This window comes from Epinephelus fuscoguttatus, linkage group LG14 (genome assembly GCF_011397635.1).
Source record: "Epinephelus fuscoguttatus linkage group LG14, E.fuscoguttatus.final_Chr_v1".
Classification (NCBI taxonomy): domain Eukaryota; kingdom Metazoa; phylum Chordata; class Actinopteri; order Perciformes; family Serranidae; genus Epinephelus; species Epinephelus fuscoguttatus.
Window position 1 is genome coordinate 10,363,238 of NC_064765.1, and position 16,174 is coordinate 10,379,411.

Genomic DNA, 16,174 nt, shown 5'->3' on the forward strand with positions numbered 1-16,174 from the left:
TGGCGAGACTTTCCTCGCAGACTTGATCTATACATTCAGTGGCTCTGAGAAGGGGCTGCATACCGTCACCTTTTATAAATCAAATTAAGTGTACGGCAGTTAAGCGATCTGGGTTTTTTCGATGTTCGTTTAAAACATTAGGAAACAGCTGATTAGAAGAATCTATCAGCGTAAACGGGCCATATTTATACGGAGGATTCTGAATAATTTAAATCGTTGTCATTGCGGTGAAGAGTTTCTGCAGGACCTGCACGTCCTTTAAACACAGAGGAGGTAAACAGTCTGTGCAGATCGTGGGAACAGGTCGGTCAACTTTGTTTTACACTGACTGTATTTTTCTGTAGCATAGGACACTTTTGTCAGCCACAATGTCCCTAAAAACCGTTTTTAAAATAAGATTATATAATGTGCAAGTTCCCTATTGATAAAATAAAACTGTATGTATCCAGAGTAGCAGGTGCAAAGAAAGTGGAAGAAGTGCACTTATAATGGGAATGCAAATCCAAAATATATCCATTACATGCAGTGCCATTACACAAAAATTAATTAGTGTCTGCACTTCCAAATTATTTGTACTTCGTATGAGTTTTTCTATTTTTTTTAATGCACCTTTTAAAATGGAGCAAAGATACAGCTTTTCACCTCACTTAAGTTATTCAACAGTTGGAGTTATTTTAATTCTAATAATAATAAAAATGATAATAATAATAGATAAATATTATTATTATAATTTAACCCATATGACATGCACCCCGCTATTCTATTTGTGGGTTCTGTAAGGGTTAATGCCCGACGAGGTGTCCATTATCAGGAATTAATGGACGACGGTGCTTCAGCGAACTCCATTCATAATAGATAATGGACACCTCGAAGGGCATTAACCCGCTTATACCATGGTCACTCACCAAAGAAATGAATATTAAATCAATTATTTATGATTTAATGTGTTTTACAGTTAAAATCATGAGTTTTTCACTCTGATCAGTGAAGGGAAGCGAGATGATGGCTAAACTGTACGTGATATCAGAAGATGATTATTTCAGAAAGTCAGTGCTCTTCTTACCGCTTGTGTGTTACAGACTCTGGTGGTCAGAGGATGATGTGCAAAAAAAAAAAACCACCTTGAGATATTACTTTCATGATTCATTGGCGTTCATTTATAGGCCCAAGAAAATTTGTTTCAAATAATCAACATCCAAATAGTAGGCTAGTCAAAATCATAAGTAATTTTATATGTAAATCATATAAATACATTCACAAATTAACGATTGTTTCCTATTTAAAATAAAATGCTACATTACCATTAATAGTGAGATTTGAAAGTGATATGGGTATGTCCATCATAGTGGCATTTGAAGGACGGAGATTGACAGATTGAGCACTGCTTGTTGGGACATTTGGAGACGACAAGATGTTGCTCCAGTCTCGTTTCTCCTGCGCTGACGGAGCCCAATAAGCCTGCAGGCTGCTCTCACACCGATGTCCGGTCTTGATCTGATGAGTTTCCAGGCCCGCGTCAGAGAGCCGACCTATGGCAAGCCGTTTTAACATTTAATCGCTAGGCTGGATATTCATTACTGATATCTTCAATATAATTTTGCCTAGTCAAAACTCTTATTCAGGATATCTGTAATTAGATTTTGACTAGTCAAAACTCTAATTACAGATATCTGTAATTCAGTTGTGACTAGTAAGATTCAAACTACAGTGGTGGAAAAAAGTTTTCAGACACCCCATGCATTTGTGAAATATTGCATTAAGAATCACTCTTAGGTCTTCAAGTGCAATTTCTTTTAGTACAGTCACAGCCAAAACACTAAATAAATCCTAAAAAAGCCATTAAAAACTTAAAATTGATTGGTTCCATAAAAATACATAAGAAATTTTGAGTATTGGGTCATTTTGGTACCAGTGATGAAGGTCGTTTTTATTAAAAGACACAATTTTTGTTGCCAAGCTTCGTGTCTACATAAAGCCAGCACATTTGAAAGTTCTTCAGATGCAAAAATGGCTAAAACAAGGAACCTAACGCAGGAAACACGCCTGAAGATAAAGATTCTCAGCCAGGAAGGGTACAGCTGCCGCCAGATAGCCAGGAAGTGCAGATGCAGTCCTTCAGCAGTTGGATACACTCTGCAGAAATACAGATGAACCAACAGCTTGGAAGACAAACCAAGATCTGGGCGTCCAAGGGTTTCTTCAGCAAGAAATGACCGCATCCTGATCCGCATGTGCAGGCAAAACAGCCGAATGACATCACAGGAGCTTCAGCAGCAGTGGTCAAACCAAACTGGTGTCAGTGTTCCACCTGCACTGTACGTGGCCGACTTTTAGATCATGGCTTAAGGTCCTACAAGGCTATCAAGAAGCCCCTGATCAATGAGAGACAGAGGTTAGCCCGTCGTTGGGCCCAGGCACACAAGAACTGGACAGCCAGGAACTGGAAGAAGATTTTGTGGTCAGATGAGTCCAGTTTCCAGCTTTATCTTCCTCCTACTAATGTGAGGATACGCAGAAGGCCAGGCGAAGCATTATCTCCAGCATGTACAGTACCTACTGTCAAGCATGGTGGAGGCAGTATCATGGTTTGGGGATGCACGAGTGCTGCTGGTGTTGGTCATCTCACTGTCTGTGATGGCACATTGAACTCTACCAAGTATTGTACCATTCTCAAAACCCACGTGCTCCCTTCTGCGCATGCACTGTTCCGTCGAGGTAAAAACTGGATGTTTCAACAAGATAACGCCCCTTGCCACACATCCAAGGCCAGTAGAACTTGGCTGCAGGAGCACAGTATCCAGGTCTTAGAGTGGCCAGCTCAATCCCCGGACATGAGCCCCATTGAAAATCTGTGGTGGATTATCAAAAGGTCTGTTTCAAAGCATAAACCAAAGAATTTAGAAGAATTAAAAGCAGTAATTCAAGAAGAATGGGACAAGATTACCCCTCAACAGTGTGAAAGGCTCGTGGGGAACATGCCAGCCAGCATTAGAGCTCTACTACGTGCCAATGGCAGGACTACTAAATATTAATTTGATGATGTGATGGTTTATTTATTTTTTGTTCAGTTTTGAACACATTCTCTGTTATTTGTTGACTTTGATACCGACAATGTTGAGAACTGACATATTGAAACTGTCAAGAATTTAGTTTTGTTAGATTTTCTTGTAAACAATAAACAAAAAAATATAATTTGTATTTGTTTGTATCTGTCTAATGCAGCCACACCTTTTGAAACACAAAAAAGATTTTGCCACAAATATTTCATGATAATATTTGAGATTGTGTAAAATTTTAAGGGTGTCCGAAAACTTTTTTCCACCACTGTACTCTTGCCATTCATGTGTATTGGGTTTGTCATTACAGATATCTCCAATGTAGTTGCGGATATCCGCAACTACATTGGAGATATCTGTAATTCCAGTTTGAGATATCTACGTCATTTTGACTAGTCATGATTCAAGTTCAAGATATCTTTAATTATCATCAATTGAAGATATCTACATGGTCCTTTCTAGATATCTTGAATTAAGTTTCAGAAAGTCAGAATGACGTTGTAAATATCTTGAACTTGAATTATAGTCAAAATGACGTTGTAGATATCCGCAACTATGGAGATATCTATAATGACAAACCCCATACACGTCAATGGCAAAAGTAGTTTGAATCTTACTAGTCAAAACTGAATTACAGATATCTGTAATTAGAGTTTTGACTAGTCAAAATTATGTTGCAGATATCAGTAATGAATATCCAGCCTAGCGATTAAAACGGCTTGCCATAGACCCGCGACTGCTTGTGCCGTTTCTCCCTTTTCTTTTCATTCTCTAACCTCTCTTCTTCTGCATCACAGTCATCAAAATGATCAAATTCACCAAATAAATTAATGAAACGATAAAATCACTCATGATGCCCGTTGTAATCCTTTGCCTCTGCTCTGAGTCTCCGTTGCTATGGTTACAAACTAGCAGTTGCGCCAGCGCAATAATTTAGAACCTGTCATCAGGCAATTTGACCGGAGCGTCTTTTTAGCTGTCCTATGGACCGTTTCATTGCTATTGTGTTGATAGGGCAACAACTTTGGTCCCTGTTTACGTCCTGTTTACTTCCTGTCAGCTCCTGCATCAACATGCATTCAAACAGGAAATACAATGGAACCCATTTAGAATGTTTATGTTGTCCAGTATGAAACGGTCTATAGACAGGAAGTGAACAGGGACCAAAGTTGTTGCCCTAGCAACAGAATAGCAATGAAACGGTCCATAACACCTTTTATCGGACACCCTGCAGCCAATCAGAATTGAGAATTCACCCAGACCATGGTATAACCCAGGTGAGGGGAGCAGAGCACATAGCAGCTTTCTTCAGACAAAACTAAGTCTTGAGATCTCAGACTGCAGCTACAGTCAGATTTCTGCTCACTCAAAGAACAGATGTAGGAAGGGAGTTTACCCAGTGTGGCTTTATAACTGAACAAATACCAGTGACTGACCCTATGAAAGGTTAAAGAAGGCAAACCAGCCCTGGAATTAAGCGCACAGTGATGAGTAAGGGCTTTACAATTTGTAACAAGTCTCAGTGCATTATGATGTGCAGTATTCTGACATGTACAAAGCAGCAACCAGTCTTTTTCTGGCCGCAGATGTGAAACTGGACTTAAACTTCTGCGTTTTAAGAAGCTGAGGTTTAAAAGAAACAGTCATCAAGCCAAATACTGAGATATTTGTAACAAGTGACAACCTCTAACTTCTTCCCCTGAGCAGTGACGACATCAAACATTCTGAGATCACTCTCAGAGAGAAGTTCTAGCTCAGGAGTGATTTAGGAAAGCTCTCCGAGTGAGCTGGAGCAAGGAAGAGACAGAAACTTTTACCTTAGTGAGGAGGTGTGGTTGACCCCGTTGCTAGGTGTGATGCTTTCTTTTGACAGGTGTGATTGATTGTCACAGACACGCCCTTTTGTGAGCCTGCAAGGTGTGGGCACCCCGTAGAAATGAAATTAACTGCTGACTGTCAAAGTGTTGACAGTGTGATTACTCTGCTGATGGAAGGTTGAGACAAGTCATCACTGCAGCACTGCTGCATTTTAACAGTTTTTCAACTATGTTAGTGTTGATCATTTTATTTCTGGCATTTTAATGACACTGTGTTAGGTGGGAAAGGCGTACATACCCCTAATGAGATAGACCACAAATAATATCCCTGCACAGCCTAATCTGTAGCATTTCATTTACTCACTGTCATTTAGTGTTTGGAGAATATTTCTCAGACCTCTTTGTGTTTTCACCATTTTCTCCTCCACTTAAGAAACTCAAGCCTCTTGAACGTCCTCCTCCCTGCTCCTAACAGTTTTTCCTAGAAGAACTCTTAAGGTCTAAGATGCTCTGTGGATAATTTTATATTTACAAGGGCCTAGTCTCGACTTTAAGGGGAAATTCTAAGAAGTGCAGACCAAGAATTTTCTGAAGATTTTGTCACTAGGAGCGACTCTTAGTGCTAGGAAGCTTCGTGAACACGGCCCCAGGAGTCTTCACAGGCTTCTTGCTAGCATTAGAGAAATGCATAACCTTTGTTTTGTCAGCATTTAAAACCTGCTTTAGTTGTCAGTGCAGATTAAAGGGATAGTGCACCTAAAAATGAAAATTCAGCCATTATCTACTCACCCATATGCCGAGAGAGGCTCAGGTGAAGTTTTAGAGTCCTCACATCCCTTGTGGAGATCCAAGGGGAGAGTGGGTAGCAGCACAACTCCACCTAATGCAGGCTGACGGCGCCCCAGATTCAAACGCCCAAAAAACACATAATTGAAACCACAGAATATCTCCATACTGCTCGTCCGTAGTGAGCCAAGTGTCCTGAGGCCCCAACATAAAAAGGTGTTTGGAAAAACGTCATTTTTTTAGCCTCATTGTGTTTTTTGGACATTTTAATCTGGGGCGCCGTCAGCCTGCATTAGGTGGAGTTGTGTTGCTACCCACTCTGCCCTGGGATCTCTGCAAGAGATGTCAGGACTCTAAAACTTCACCTGAGCCTCCCTCGGCATATGGGTGAGTAGATAATGGCTGAATTTTCATTTTTGGGTGCACTATAAGATATTAAAAACTATGAACGAACTTTATAAAATAGGCTGCATTGGTGCAAATTTAACTGTCTAACAGAAAGAAAAAAATAGCTCAATCACCAGCTACAAGATTAAAATTTAGTTTAAATACACATTGTTTTTTTTCAATTTGATACTTTTACATTGTTGTATGGCTGCTTCTACTTATCTGATATGAATAATGCAACATTCAGGAAAGAGAAAAAAAAATTCAGATCGGTCTGTGCTGCCTTTATGTTTGTGCAACTGTTGTATAGAAACAGCTTCGGATTAAAACACTGGACCAATCTGCAGCACTGATCACTTTCTGTGGCTGTGTGGGGCCCGGTTTACAATGTCTGTTACGCAACTCATTATTGAAGTGAAGTGGATCTTTGTACCGTCTGCTCAGTTGAGGCAGAGGCCAGTAGTTGTGGATTAACTTTCAGTCATAACAAAGGTTGTGTTGCAGCAGTCAAGCAGCATTTTATACGTTCTCTTCTGCAGTTTACCTCCAGTGTGAGACGCAGGCCTGTCCAGGATGAAAAGCACCCGGGTTGTGGTGGTCGGAGGAGGTGTGGTCGGCTTCTCCACCGCTGTCTGCATCGCTGAGGCTCTGCCTTCCTGTTCTGTCACTCTGCTGGCGGAGAAGTTCAGTCCTGACACCACCAGCGATGGAGCTGCTGGGCTCATGTTTGCTACAAAGTTTCCAGGTATGCAACAATCTCTCTTAGCTGTGTAATATCTTAAAATGTGATGCAGTCAGTACAGATTTACCAGGGTGAATATCATTTGTAATGCATGTACATTCACAATCTAACCCCATCCTTTATACACACATATGCATAGATATTCCCTTGGAGAGACAAAGACGCTGGTTCAAGAACAGCTTTGATCACCTGCTGGCTCTTGCTACATCCCAACACTCACCAGATGCTGGAGTCATGCTGAGCTCTGGGTAACAATTGTTATATAGCGCTATAAAATAAGGGCGATAGCTCGGCCTCTTTGCATACAGTGATTTATGTTTTGATTCTCTTCCAGCTGGCAAATTTTCAAGGACGTTCCAACCGATAAGAAGCCCTTCTGGTCAGATTTTGTGATCGGCTTCAGATTCATGACTGACGCTGAACTGAAAATGTTTCCAGATCACAAGTTTGGCCATGCGTTCACCACCATTAAATGTGAATGTCCCAGCTACCTGCCATGGCTCGAGAACAGGTTTGTCCTCCAGGTTTTAATCTCATGGTCATGCCAAAGGTGTTAATAGATTTTAGTTCAGTGCAGTTTAATTCATGTTCTGATTCCACTGAGGTGAACAGCTGAATATACTCCTTATAACGACAAACGCTTGTTGTATAAAGGTTCAGAGAAGCTGGCGGTCAGGTGGAACAGAGGAAGGTCAACAGTCTTCAGGAATTAAGCAGCAGCTTTGACCTCATAGTCAACTGCTCCGGTCTGGGCTCTAGAACGCTGGTGGGTGACAACGACATCTACCCCATCAGAGGTCAGGTCCTCAAGGTGGAGGCGCCCTGGCTTAAGCACTTCATCCGAGCTGGAGATGGAATGACCTACATCTACCCCGGCATAGACGCCGTCACCATAGGCGGCACGAGGCAGGAGGGGGACTGGCGGCTACAAGTGGACGAAGGCGACACAGAGAGCATCCTGGAGCGCTGCAGCAGGCTGGTGCCGTCCATCAGCAAAGCCAAAGTTCTCAGCAAGTGGGTCGGTCTGAGGCCAACCAGGAGGAACCCGAGGGTGGAGAGGGAAGTGGTGCAGCTGCAGGGTCGCAGGGTGCCTGTGGTACACAACTACGGCCACGGAGCCTGGGGAGTCACCATCGCCTGGGGCACCGCCGTGGACGCACTGGGGCTGGTCAGGAAGTGCCTTCGTGATCTGCCACAAAAGGCTAAACTGTGAAGTGTGAAGTCAGTCTGCCACTAGATCCTGATTTTACTCCGTCCTGATGACACTGGCCTTGAAATAATAGAGATTTGAATCACTAATAGACGACAAAGAACGAAGAACAATTCTAAAACTTAAATCTTGAGAATTTGTAGTAGCTTTGACATTTAAAACATTTGGATATGAGGAAATTCTTTATGTAAAAATAATTTATTTTGGTGAATAATTTTTGTGTGATGAATTGTGGCTGGTTTTGAGAGAATATCATACTATTATACTTTTTAAATTTCTGCTACGAGGTGCCAATGAGAGCTGCCTCTGTGGTCAGAGAGATGACTAAAAGCCTTGTTAGAATTTTTATAGTGTGTATATAAAAAATCTTTATTAATTTAATTCATGAAAAGGAAAGTACTGTACAAAATTACTGATGTGAAATGAATGATTCATGTTTGTGTCTCAGACAAATTCATGCTGGGTGGAGTGAAACTGTTCAGCTGCTAATTTGCTAAACTTTGTCAACACTACATAAAACTGGGTTTCTAAAGTTATACCTCTGTGCCTCAGAATTACTGACGACTTACTGTATCAGCCACATTTATTTTGTTCACCGTTTAGGAGGTTTTTAAAAGAAAAATATCTAAAAGAAAAAAGGAATCAAACTTACCTGGGTGGAGTCAAGAAAACAAACAATCTGGTCTCTCTCGTTAGTTGGCCCAGTTCTGAACCTAATTAACTAATAAGTGGCAACAAGACAGAACAGGGCTGAGAGGGAGACACTGTAAGACACACTGAGAGTATATTTGAAGGCTGTTGTATTTTAAAACCCTCCAACAATCCTGCATGTCTTTGGACTGTGGGAGGAAGCTGGAGTACCCAGATCAGATGTAGTAGAACATTCTGATATTTCTGGCATACTGCATTTGACATATGAAGTATTAGGTCATTCTAAATCTTTTTCTGGCACACTATATAGTATGGTAGTATGGTTACTGGAACAAACAGCCAATCAGGCTCATTTAAGGTAATAAAAACACAGTGATTTTTATTTTCAGGTGATTTTTACAACAAAGAAAACATATTTATTATAATTACATTCTGTTACTCCAAATATAACCTCCTAAATCCTGCACACTGGACCTTTAATATAATCAATTCATAATAATATGCACTTTGTTAATTAAGGCTTTGTTTGATGGGAAATAAATGGCGACTCACTGCCAAGCGACTCTTCTTGTAACTGTTGTCTCCTTTACAAACTGGATTCAGCCGACTGAAGAACATCTGAAATAAAGACAGGGCTAGTCCATATCCACAGTACTGTAACATCACTTAGTAATGTGTACATAGATAGGTTAGTAATATACACACAACACTGTGTAAACTTTAGGTAAGTTTCTTGAGGGAAAATTAATGCTTCCAGGCTGTTTGCTCGGATATATGATTTTGAAATTAACTGAGAAAACTTTGTGTTGGGTTTTATCCACTTAAAACTATTAAAAGTGACAATGGTGCATTTATATTTATTGTATTATACTTCATGGTTGCTGTGTAAAAATGCACCAAAGATACAGTAATCCATTTGCAAACAGTCCTCAGATGAACACGTTTCATGGCACACTACAAACATGAGTACATTTACAGAAATCATTGGTTATCTGAAATACAAAAACTGTATTTCAAACATTCTGAAAACAACAACATGGTTTAAAGTTGATCATCATCCAACAGCATCTATTATCATCTGTAAAGTGACAGTTCACTGTCCTCTTGAGTCCAACACTTTGTCAGAAAGTGGCTCCATTTTGAGATCAACACCCTGCACCTGGAGTCTGTCTTAAGTCAGGGAGCCCAGGTTTGGATGTCTTCTGACTTCTCCTCATTTTCAGCTGGCGCGCTTCATAAGTGGCTGAAAATGAGCGGCTCACCTTCTCCTCTGAGGAGATGTGGTTTGTGCAGGCGGTCTCTGTTAGCACAGGCTCTGGGTGTGGGTTTGGTGAGGAGAGTGGAGTTAAAGGATGATTGGACCTCTCTGCTGGCAGCTGGAGGTGTGTGATTTGTTTTCTTTCTGCTTGTTTAGGAACACACAATTTTGCTGTGTCTTTGCTGAAAGTGCTGCACACAGCTTTACATGACGTGGTTGAAGATTGGGAGGACGCAGACATGACCTCACAATGTTTTGGAGGATTTACTGCGTGCTGTCTGCTCCCAGTCTTGGCGCTGGAGGTCAGATTCCTCAGTTTTCTCTGCTGCACTTTGTGGAGGACAGTCAGGGAGAAGCTCCGCCTCAGCAGATCTGGTGCTCGGCTTCTTCTCAGCTCCATGCAGCTCTGGCTCCGAGCAATGGCTCCACTGGGAAGATAACCCCTTAGCAGACTGAAGCTGGGTTTTGGAGGTCTTAGTGGTGGTAAGATACGGGGCAGACGTCGTGGTTTACTTTGGAGTGAAGTCTTGTGAGAGCTGGTGGAGGTCAGGGTCTGGGGGAGAGCTGGGTACTCTGGGGACGGGAGGTGGCTCGACTCAAAACCAGAAGAAGACCTGCTGATGGATGAAGATGTCTTTTTGTCCCTTCCTGAAATAAACAAGTGGAGTGTGTGCAGATCATGTAGGTGCTGTGACATGTGACGTAAACAGAATAGCAGCAGAGCGCTCAGTGTTGGAAGAGAGTGGCTGTATTGTGAAAAGGATGCCAAAGAAAAGAATGAGGCTTGGATGGTATCAAGATATGATGGTAAACAGGGGTATTCAGATATCCTGACAAAAAATTTCACTACCTTCAAAAATACAGACACACATCCTTCTATTAAACTCATACAGAGAAAAACATGGCAACTGACAGAACTTTGTGGGTACACTGTGGATGGCAGGACGTTTTTAATAATTGCAGAATTGAAATTCTCACCTATATCTTTATTTTTCTTATAAAATGTATTGGCATCATGATTTCTCTTTTTAACCTCCTTGATAAAGTTACAGGACTGTAAACAATTTAGAGCAGACCCTACGCCATAGCCTGCGCCGTTGTGAGCATTTATACTTGTGCGGTGGTGTGTCTGTGTCACTGCAAAAATACAACACAAATACAACATGCTAATGTTTTTAGCACAAGCCTATGGCATTTTACATTGTATAAATTAGCCTAGCAGCTAGCAAACTTTGCCTCTTCTCATTATAAAACCAGGGACAACAGCAACATTTAACAAAGGTAAGGTTACAAAATTTGGCTCCATTACTCACATGGTTCACTGACGAAACATCTGTCTTACACTAAACACGTTTTCCAAACAAATGTAACAGTCCATGGCATTTTACATTGTATAAATTAGTGTAGCGACAAGCAGAGATTTCCTCTGCTCATATGAAGCCAGGATAAATCACACACAAGGCTTAAAATGCTATTTTAGTGGGGTCTTTATTGTTTTCACAATTTATTGTTTCTTATCTGTAAAATTAAAGTAAATAAAAGCTTTGTTTCCACTGAGGGAAATGATTTCAGCTTACAGAAATAGACAGGAGGTCTGTTTTGCCACGATGTGTAGTTACATTTCTGGGGATGTGCACGTCAGGCTACAGCGTAGGGTATGGTGCAGGCTCTATGTCAATGCGGAGTCTACGCCGTAGGTATGGCCTCAGTTTGATGCAGAAGTAGAAATCCTGCATACTTACTGGGTGAAGTAAGGGTTTATTTTGACCAAAGCAGAGGTGCTGATTGTTCAAACAGTGGACTAACTAACAAGACGAGTAAAGAGACTAAGATGGTTGCGATGAGTTTTATTTACTTCCTGTCCAGTCTAAATGAAGTGTGTTTAATGATGAGTTAACAAGGCAGTTAAGCTAGTCTTAGTTTGGTGAAAGAGAGAAACTTGATTTTAGAATGTTTATGGTTGTATTTCCCAAATAACTATATTTGTGTGTGTAAATATTACATTTTCTGATTTTTTGTTTATTTACTAGGCTGAAAAAACTAAGAGAGGTTATGGGATGCAGCAAACTCTCATGCAGCACACAAATACCATCATATTGTATACTGAATACCCTGGTGAGATTTCAGGAAGTTATGAAAAAGCAGATACCACCCGAGCCTAAAAAGAACAAAACAAAATCCAAATGTGTGCTGAAAATGAATGATAAATGAAAGAAAAGAAGCAAGCAGTCAAGTCTGGTAAAGCATGGAGCAATTTATTCCTCACGCTCAACCTTGACAGAAGCACACTTCAGAAAATGCGGAGACTTCAGACCTGCCACACTTCTGTCAGCAGTGTTAGAGTTTAACTTCAACCTTTAACGGTGTTAAAACATTTTAAAGGTTGTCCTAAGTCTGCATTTTAGTGCATTTACAATTATACAAAATGCCATATTTTAAACAAGTATAATTATACTATTTAGTAAATATTTTAATTCTTCTGCATGGCGCAGTTTTCAGGCACATGATAAAATATTGTGCAACATTATATTTTACCGAACTAAAAAAATATACACACAAACAGCAAAATCTTGAGAGAAATACACTGTACAAGTGTGGCCGATCTGACATCGAACCACATGACCTTTGACATTCACAAGAACCCTCATTTACAGTAAGCACAACTCTTTGTATTTTGACAAGTTACAGACTGAAGCCAAACCAAACAACCACAATAAGAATGATATAGCATGAATAAAGCAAGCGTTCACAGTAAAAGTGTACTGCAGTTACTGAGAATTATTATTTTTAACTATGTAAATCTTCTCACACGTTGGTTCAACGGTCATTATTTTCAGCAAAACGCAAAAACCACCACACAACTCACAACTGCAGATCTATTTGTGAGTCGACCTACAAGCTGCTCCACATATAGTTTGTTGAAGGGTATGAAAATGTCTTTAGGTCACTGCTCGGTTTAACATGATGTAAGTGAACTTTCTAGTCCCATAATAACAGAGAACTTAGTGTTATCCTGTTTCAATATATCAAGCATGTTATGCTTGTAAAGAAAGGCAATGTCAGTTCTTAAAAGCCCTTAACAGACAAAAAGTGACTGCAAACAGTTTGATTCAGTGATGCAGAGTCAGAAGAAAGTATGACTTGAAGAAGAAGAAGATAAAAACACAGAGCGCCAGAAGTAAATGTGACGACAGCAGAGTCTTTCCAGAAGAGCGTGAAAACTGATTTTGGTGGCTTGGAATGCTCGAGCGTCAAGAAGGACTGAAGACCACACGAGTCTTTGTAGTGAAGGATGAGGCAGAAGAGGAGGAGGAGGAGGACAGTGTTCACAGGCGACTCAAGCTGTCATTACCGTTCTCCAGGTTCTCATTGCTCTCGTAGCAGCCGGAATCTCGTGGGGAGTCTCCTGAGAGGCCACGCCTGTCCAGGAGCAGCTTCTCCTGTGTGCCTCCAGACTGACTGCCTCTCTCTGGGTCGCTGCTTCCTGCAATGCACAACACCACCAGCAGGGGGCAGACGGTCACATCTTATGATCTCAAGGGAAAAATACTGAGTGAAAACTTTGCATGTGTTGTGTGCATGGGCTGCTTTTAAAATAAAGTAAGAGGAGACATTTTAACAGACTGTAATTGTGAGGTGGAAATTATTCACTCGTGACGTCTCAAAGTATGACATCATCAATGATGTTTATATTCATCATTCATTACATTAACGTACATCTTTGGGACTATATCTGTGTACTCCATTTTTTTACTTTGTACTGTCAATGTCTGTGTTTTTTGGAGAATTTTGCACACAAACTACCACTTTATAAAACTGCACAGCTCGTTCATTTAAATTCAGACATACTGTGCAGATTTTTAATACTATTTTTTCATATTTTTATTATAACTTTATTCTACATTTCTCTCTTGATATTTGGAATACTTGCTTTTAATTCTTAATTTCATTTTCTCTTACTGTGTGTATGTTACCAATACACCAAAGGAAATTCCTTGTATGTGAAAACCTACTTGGAAATAAACTGGAATGTGATTTTGTGACTCTGAGGGAAAGAGTCTCAAAATGTCTGACAAACCTACAGTGTGCGAAACTAACCTTCATAGGTATATCATGGACATGTACAGATCCAGTAACATCTCACCTTGTGTAAATATTACTAAATTTTACAAGTGTATCTTTATGACTTATATGTGTGTGTTGAATATCGTACGACACCCTGTTGATTACCTGACCCACCATCATACTCCTGCAGCAGCTCCACAGCAGTGAGCAACACAGCTCTGTGCTGAGGGTCTCTGATGTTCAGCTCGTCCAGGTCCTCCTCCTCCAGTAACTTGAATGTGTCCAGATCCTCGTAGCCATTAAAAAGGAAGGTGGGAAGATGCTCCTGTGGAGAGGTGAGGGTGGATGACGAACAAACAGATCAATTAAAATCTAGAGAAGAAATTAATTTGACTGTGCACAATGTCAGAACTGCTGAAAAGTATGTTGACCTGTAGATGAAAAATAAGCTTATCAGAGGTTTCCTAACCTTGTTGTGACTCAAAGATTTGCTTTCAGAATTTTTCTCAATTTTGAAATGGCAAATGTTGTTAAATATATATATATATATGTATAAAAAAAAAAAAAAAAAAAAAAAAAGAATATAGTTTGACATTTTGGGAGATACACTTTAGTGCTGAGAGTTAGATGAGGAGGTCAATATCACCAGCATGTCTGCACAGTAAACAGGAGGTTAGAGTCAGCAGATGATTAGCTCTGCACCTGGCCAAGAAGAAGCCAGAGGCATGCTACCTGTTTACCTATTGTTTCCTGCCGTTATGCTAATCTATGATAAGATAAAAACCCACGGTGAGGCATCATTTCGTAACTATGGTCCACGTCTGTGGAACAGCCTGGCTGAAGATCTGAGGGCTGCAGAGACTGTTGATGTTTTAGAAGCAAGCTCTAGACTTTTCTTTTTAGCCTGGCTTTTAATTGAACTTTATGTATTTTTTTTTTGTATTTATCATAATTACGTATTTATCTATTTATTTATTTTGATTAATCTGTTTTTCTAGCTGACTGTTACATGTCAGATCTTTTTAAAAAAAACTGCTATCTCGTCTTGTCATTTACATGAAAAAATTAAGAACAAAAGTTTATATTCTTAAAAAAAAAAAAAAGTATCTCCTTGTTTGTGTCAAAATTTCTCCACCTGTGTGTGTGTGTGTGTGTGTGTGTGACAGATTTTTAAAATGTAGTACGTCAATTACTTTGAGGTTGATGCGATCGAGGAGCTCCTCTACTGATGTGGGTTTGGGTTGCCGGGCCTTCCTCCTCCTGCGCGTCTTTTTGGGCTTCACCTCCTCTTCATTCAGGACGTCCACATAAATAAACTTGAAGGTGCCGACTTTACCATTGAGCATTCCCATCCACGTACCCATCGGAGGCTTACTGATGACATCGATTACGTCTCCGCTCTACCAGACAAGATGAGTGGAGCTTTTAGGAGATATTTGCTTACCTCTACATATTGTGTAATTAACTGGATAGATAATGTGGTCGTACCTTCAGTTTGAGGGAGTCTGTGTCGTAGGGACTGGGGGTGAAGTCAGTGTGAACTAGAGCGCGTCCACAGAAGGGTCCGCGGTACGGCAGCTCATCTTCCTCCCCATCCTCAGATTTCACGCTCTCTCTGTTGCTGTTAGAGGAGTCAGTGGTGCCCACAGTCTGACCGCCTACACAAACCACAAAGAGACAAATGAGCCACTTCGGGACCAGCAGACTGCACGGGTCTGTTGGTATGTAAAAAATATTTTGAATATGTCTTTTAATCTGACAGAAGCTCCAGATGTCACACACACAAATACAGTGAGACTAGGAAGTTTAGACTATCTCAGGCAATTAATGCCCTTGAAACACTTTTCAGATAAACACCACACATGTGGTGTTCCAAGGTCCAGTTAAAACAAACACTGAGAATCATTTTCAAGCACACCCAGATCTGGCATACGCACACTGTAAACACACAGACTTACTCATGGAGCTTTGTCCGCTGAGGGAACTCCTCAGGCTTTCCACAGAGCCTCCTGGTTTCAGTTTGGGCTTCTCCAAAGAGTCAGAGTCTATCTGAGGCGAGTGAGGGCAGCTGGAGATGCGGTCTGGGCTTGACTGAGACACAAAGGAAAAAAAAATTGCTTTTACCTATGTCTCACAATCTTCATAACATTACCTAGTGACACGGATGGATGCTTCTGTACTGTAATGTACCATACTGAGTGT

General features: G+C 40.7%; 2 protein-coding genes across 5 annotated transcripts in view; one reads left to right on the forward strand and one right to left on the reverse strand.

Moving 5' to 3' along the window:
- The first annotated feature begins 27 nt into the window (after positions 1 to 27).
- Positions 28 to 9,212, forward strand: ddo (D-aspartate oxidase). Of its 2 annotated transcripts, XM_049596213.1 has the most exons (5): positions 28 to 303; positions 6,586 to 6,791; positions 6,928 to 7,036; positions 7,123 to 7,299; positions 7,443 to 9,212. In XM_049596213.1, the coding sequence occupies exons 2-5, from the start codon at positions 6,620 to 6,622 to the stop codon at positions 7,999 to 8,001; spliced, it is 1,017 nt and encodes a 338-aa protein (XP_049452170.1). In that variant the 5' UTR covers positions 28 to 303; positions 6,586 to 6,619; the 3' UTR covers positions 8,002 to 9,212. The 2 variants fall into 2 exon arrangements, with proteins under 2 accessions (XP_049452170.1, XP_049452169.1); XM_049596212.1 differs by lacking the exon at positions 28 to 303 and having other exon boundaries at positions 6,523 to 6,791.
- Positions 9,213 to 9,339: 127 nt separating this feature from the next.
- The window catches only part of sash1b (SAM and SH3 domain containing 1b), a 71,269-nt gene continuing 64,434 nt past the window's right edge, over positions 9,340 to 16,174 (reverse strand). For 2 of the 3 annotated variants that reach the window (XM_049596209.1, XM_049596211.1), the window contains exons 13-18: positions 15,931 to 16,063; positions 15,461 to 15,630; positions 15,166 to 15,372; positions 14,138 to 14,297; positions 13,260 to 13,391; positions 9,340 to 10,555 (exon numbers count right to left, since the gene is read on the reverse strand). In XM_049596209.1, the coding sequence (XP_049452166.1) occupies positions 9,795 to 10,555; positions 13,260 to 13,391; positions 14,138 to 14,297; positions 15,166 to 15,372; positions 15,461 to 15,630; positions 15,931 to 16,063 (1,563 nt within the window). In that variant the 3' untranslated portion in view covers positions 9,340 to 9,794. The remainder of the gene's footprint in view (positions 10,556 to 13,259; positions 13,392 to 14,137; positions 14,298 to 15,165; positions 15,373 to 15,460; positions 15,631 to 15,930; positions 16,064 to 16,174) is intronic. The other variant, XM_049596210.1, reaches the window with a different exon arrangement.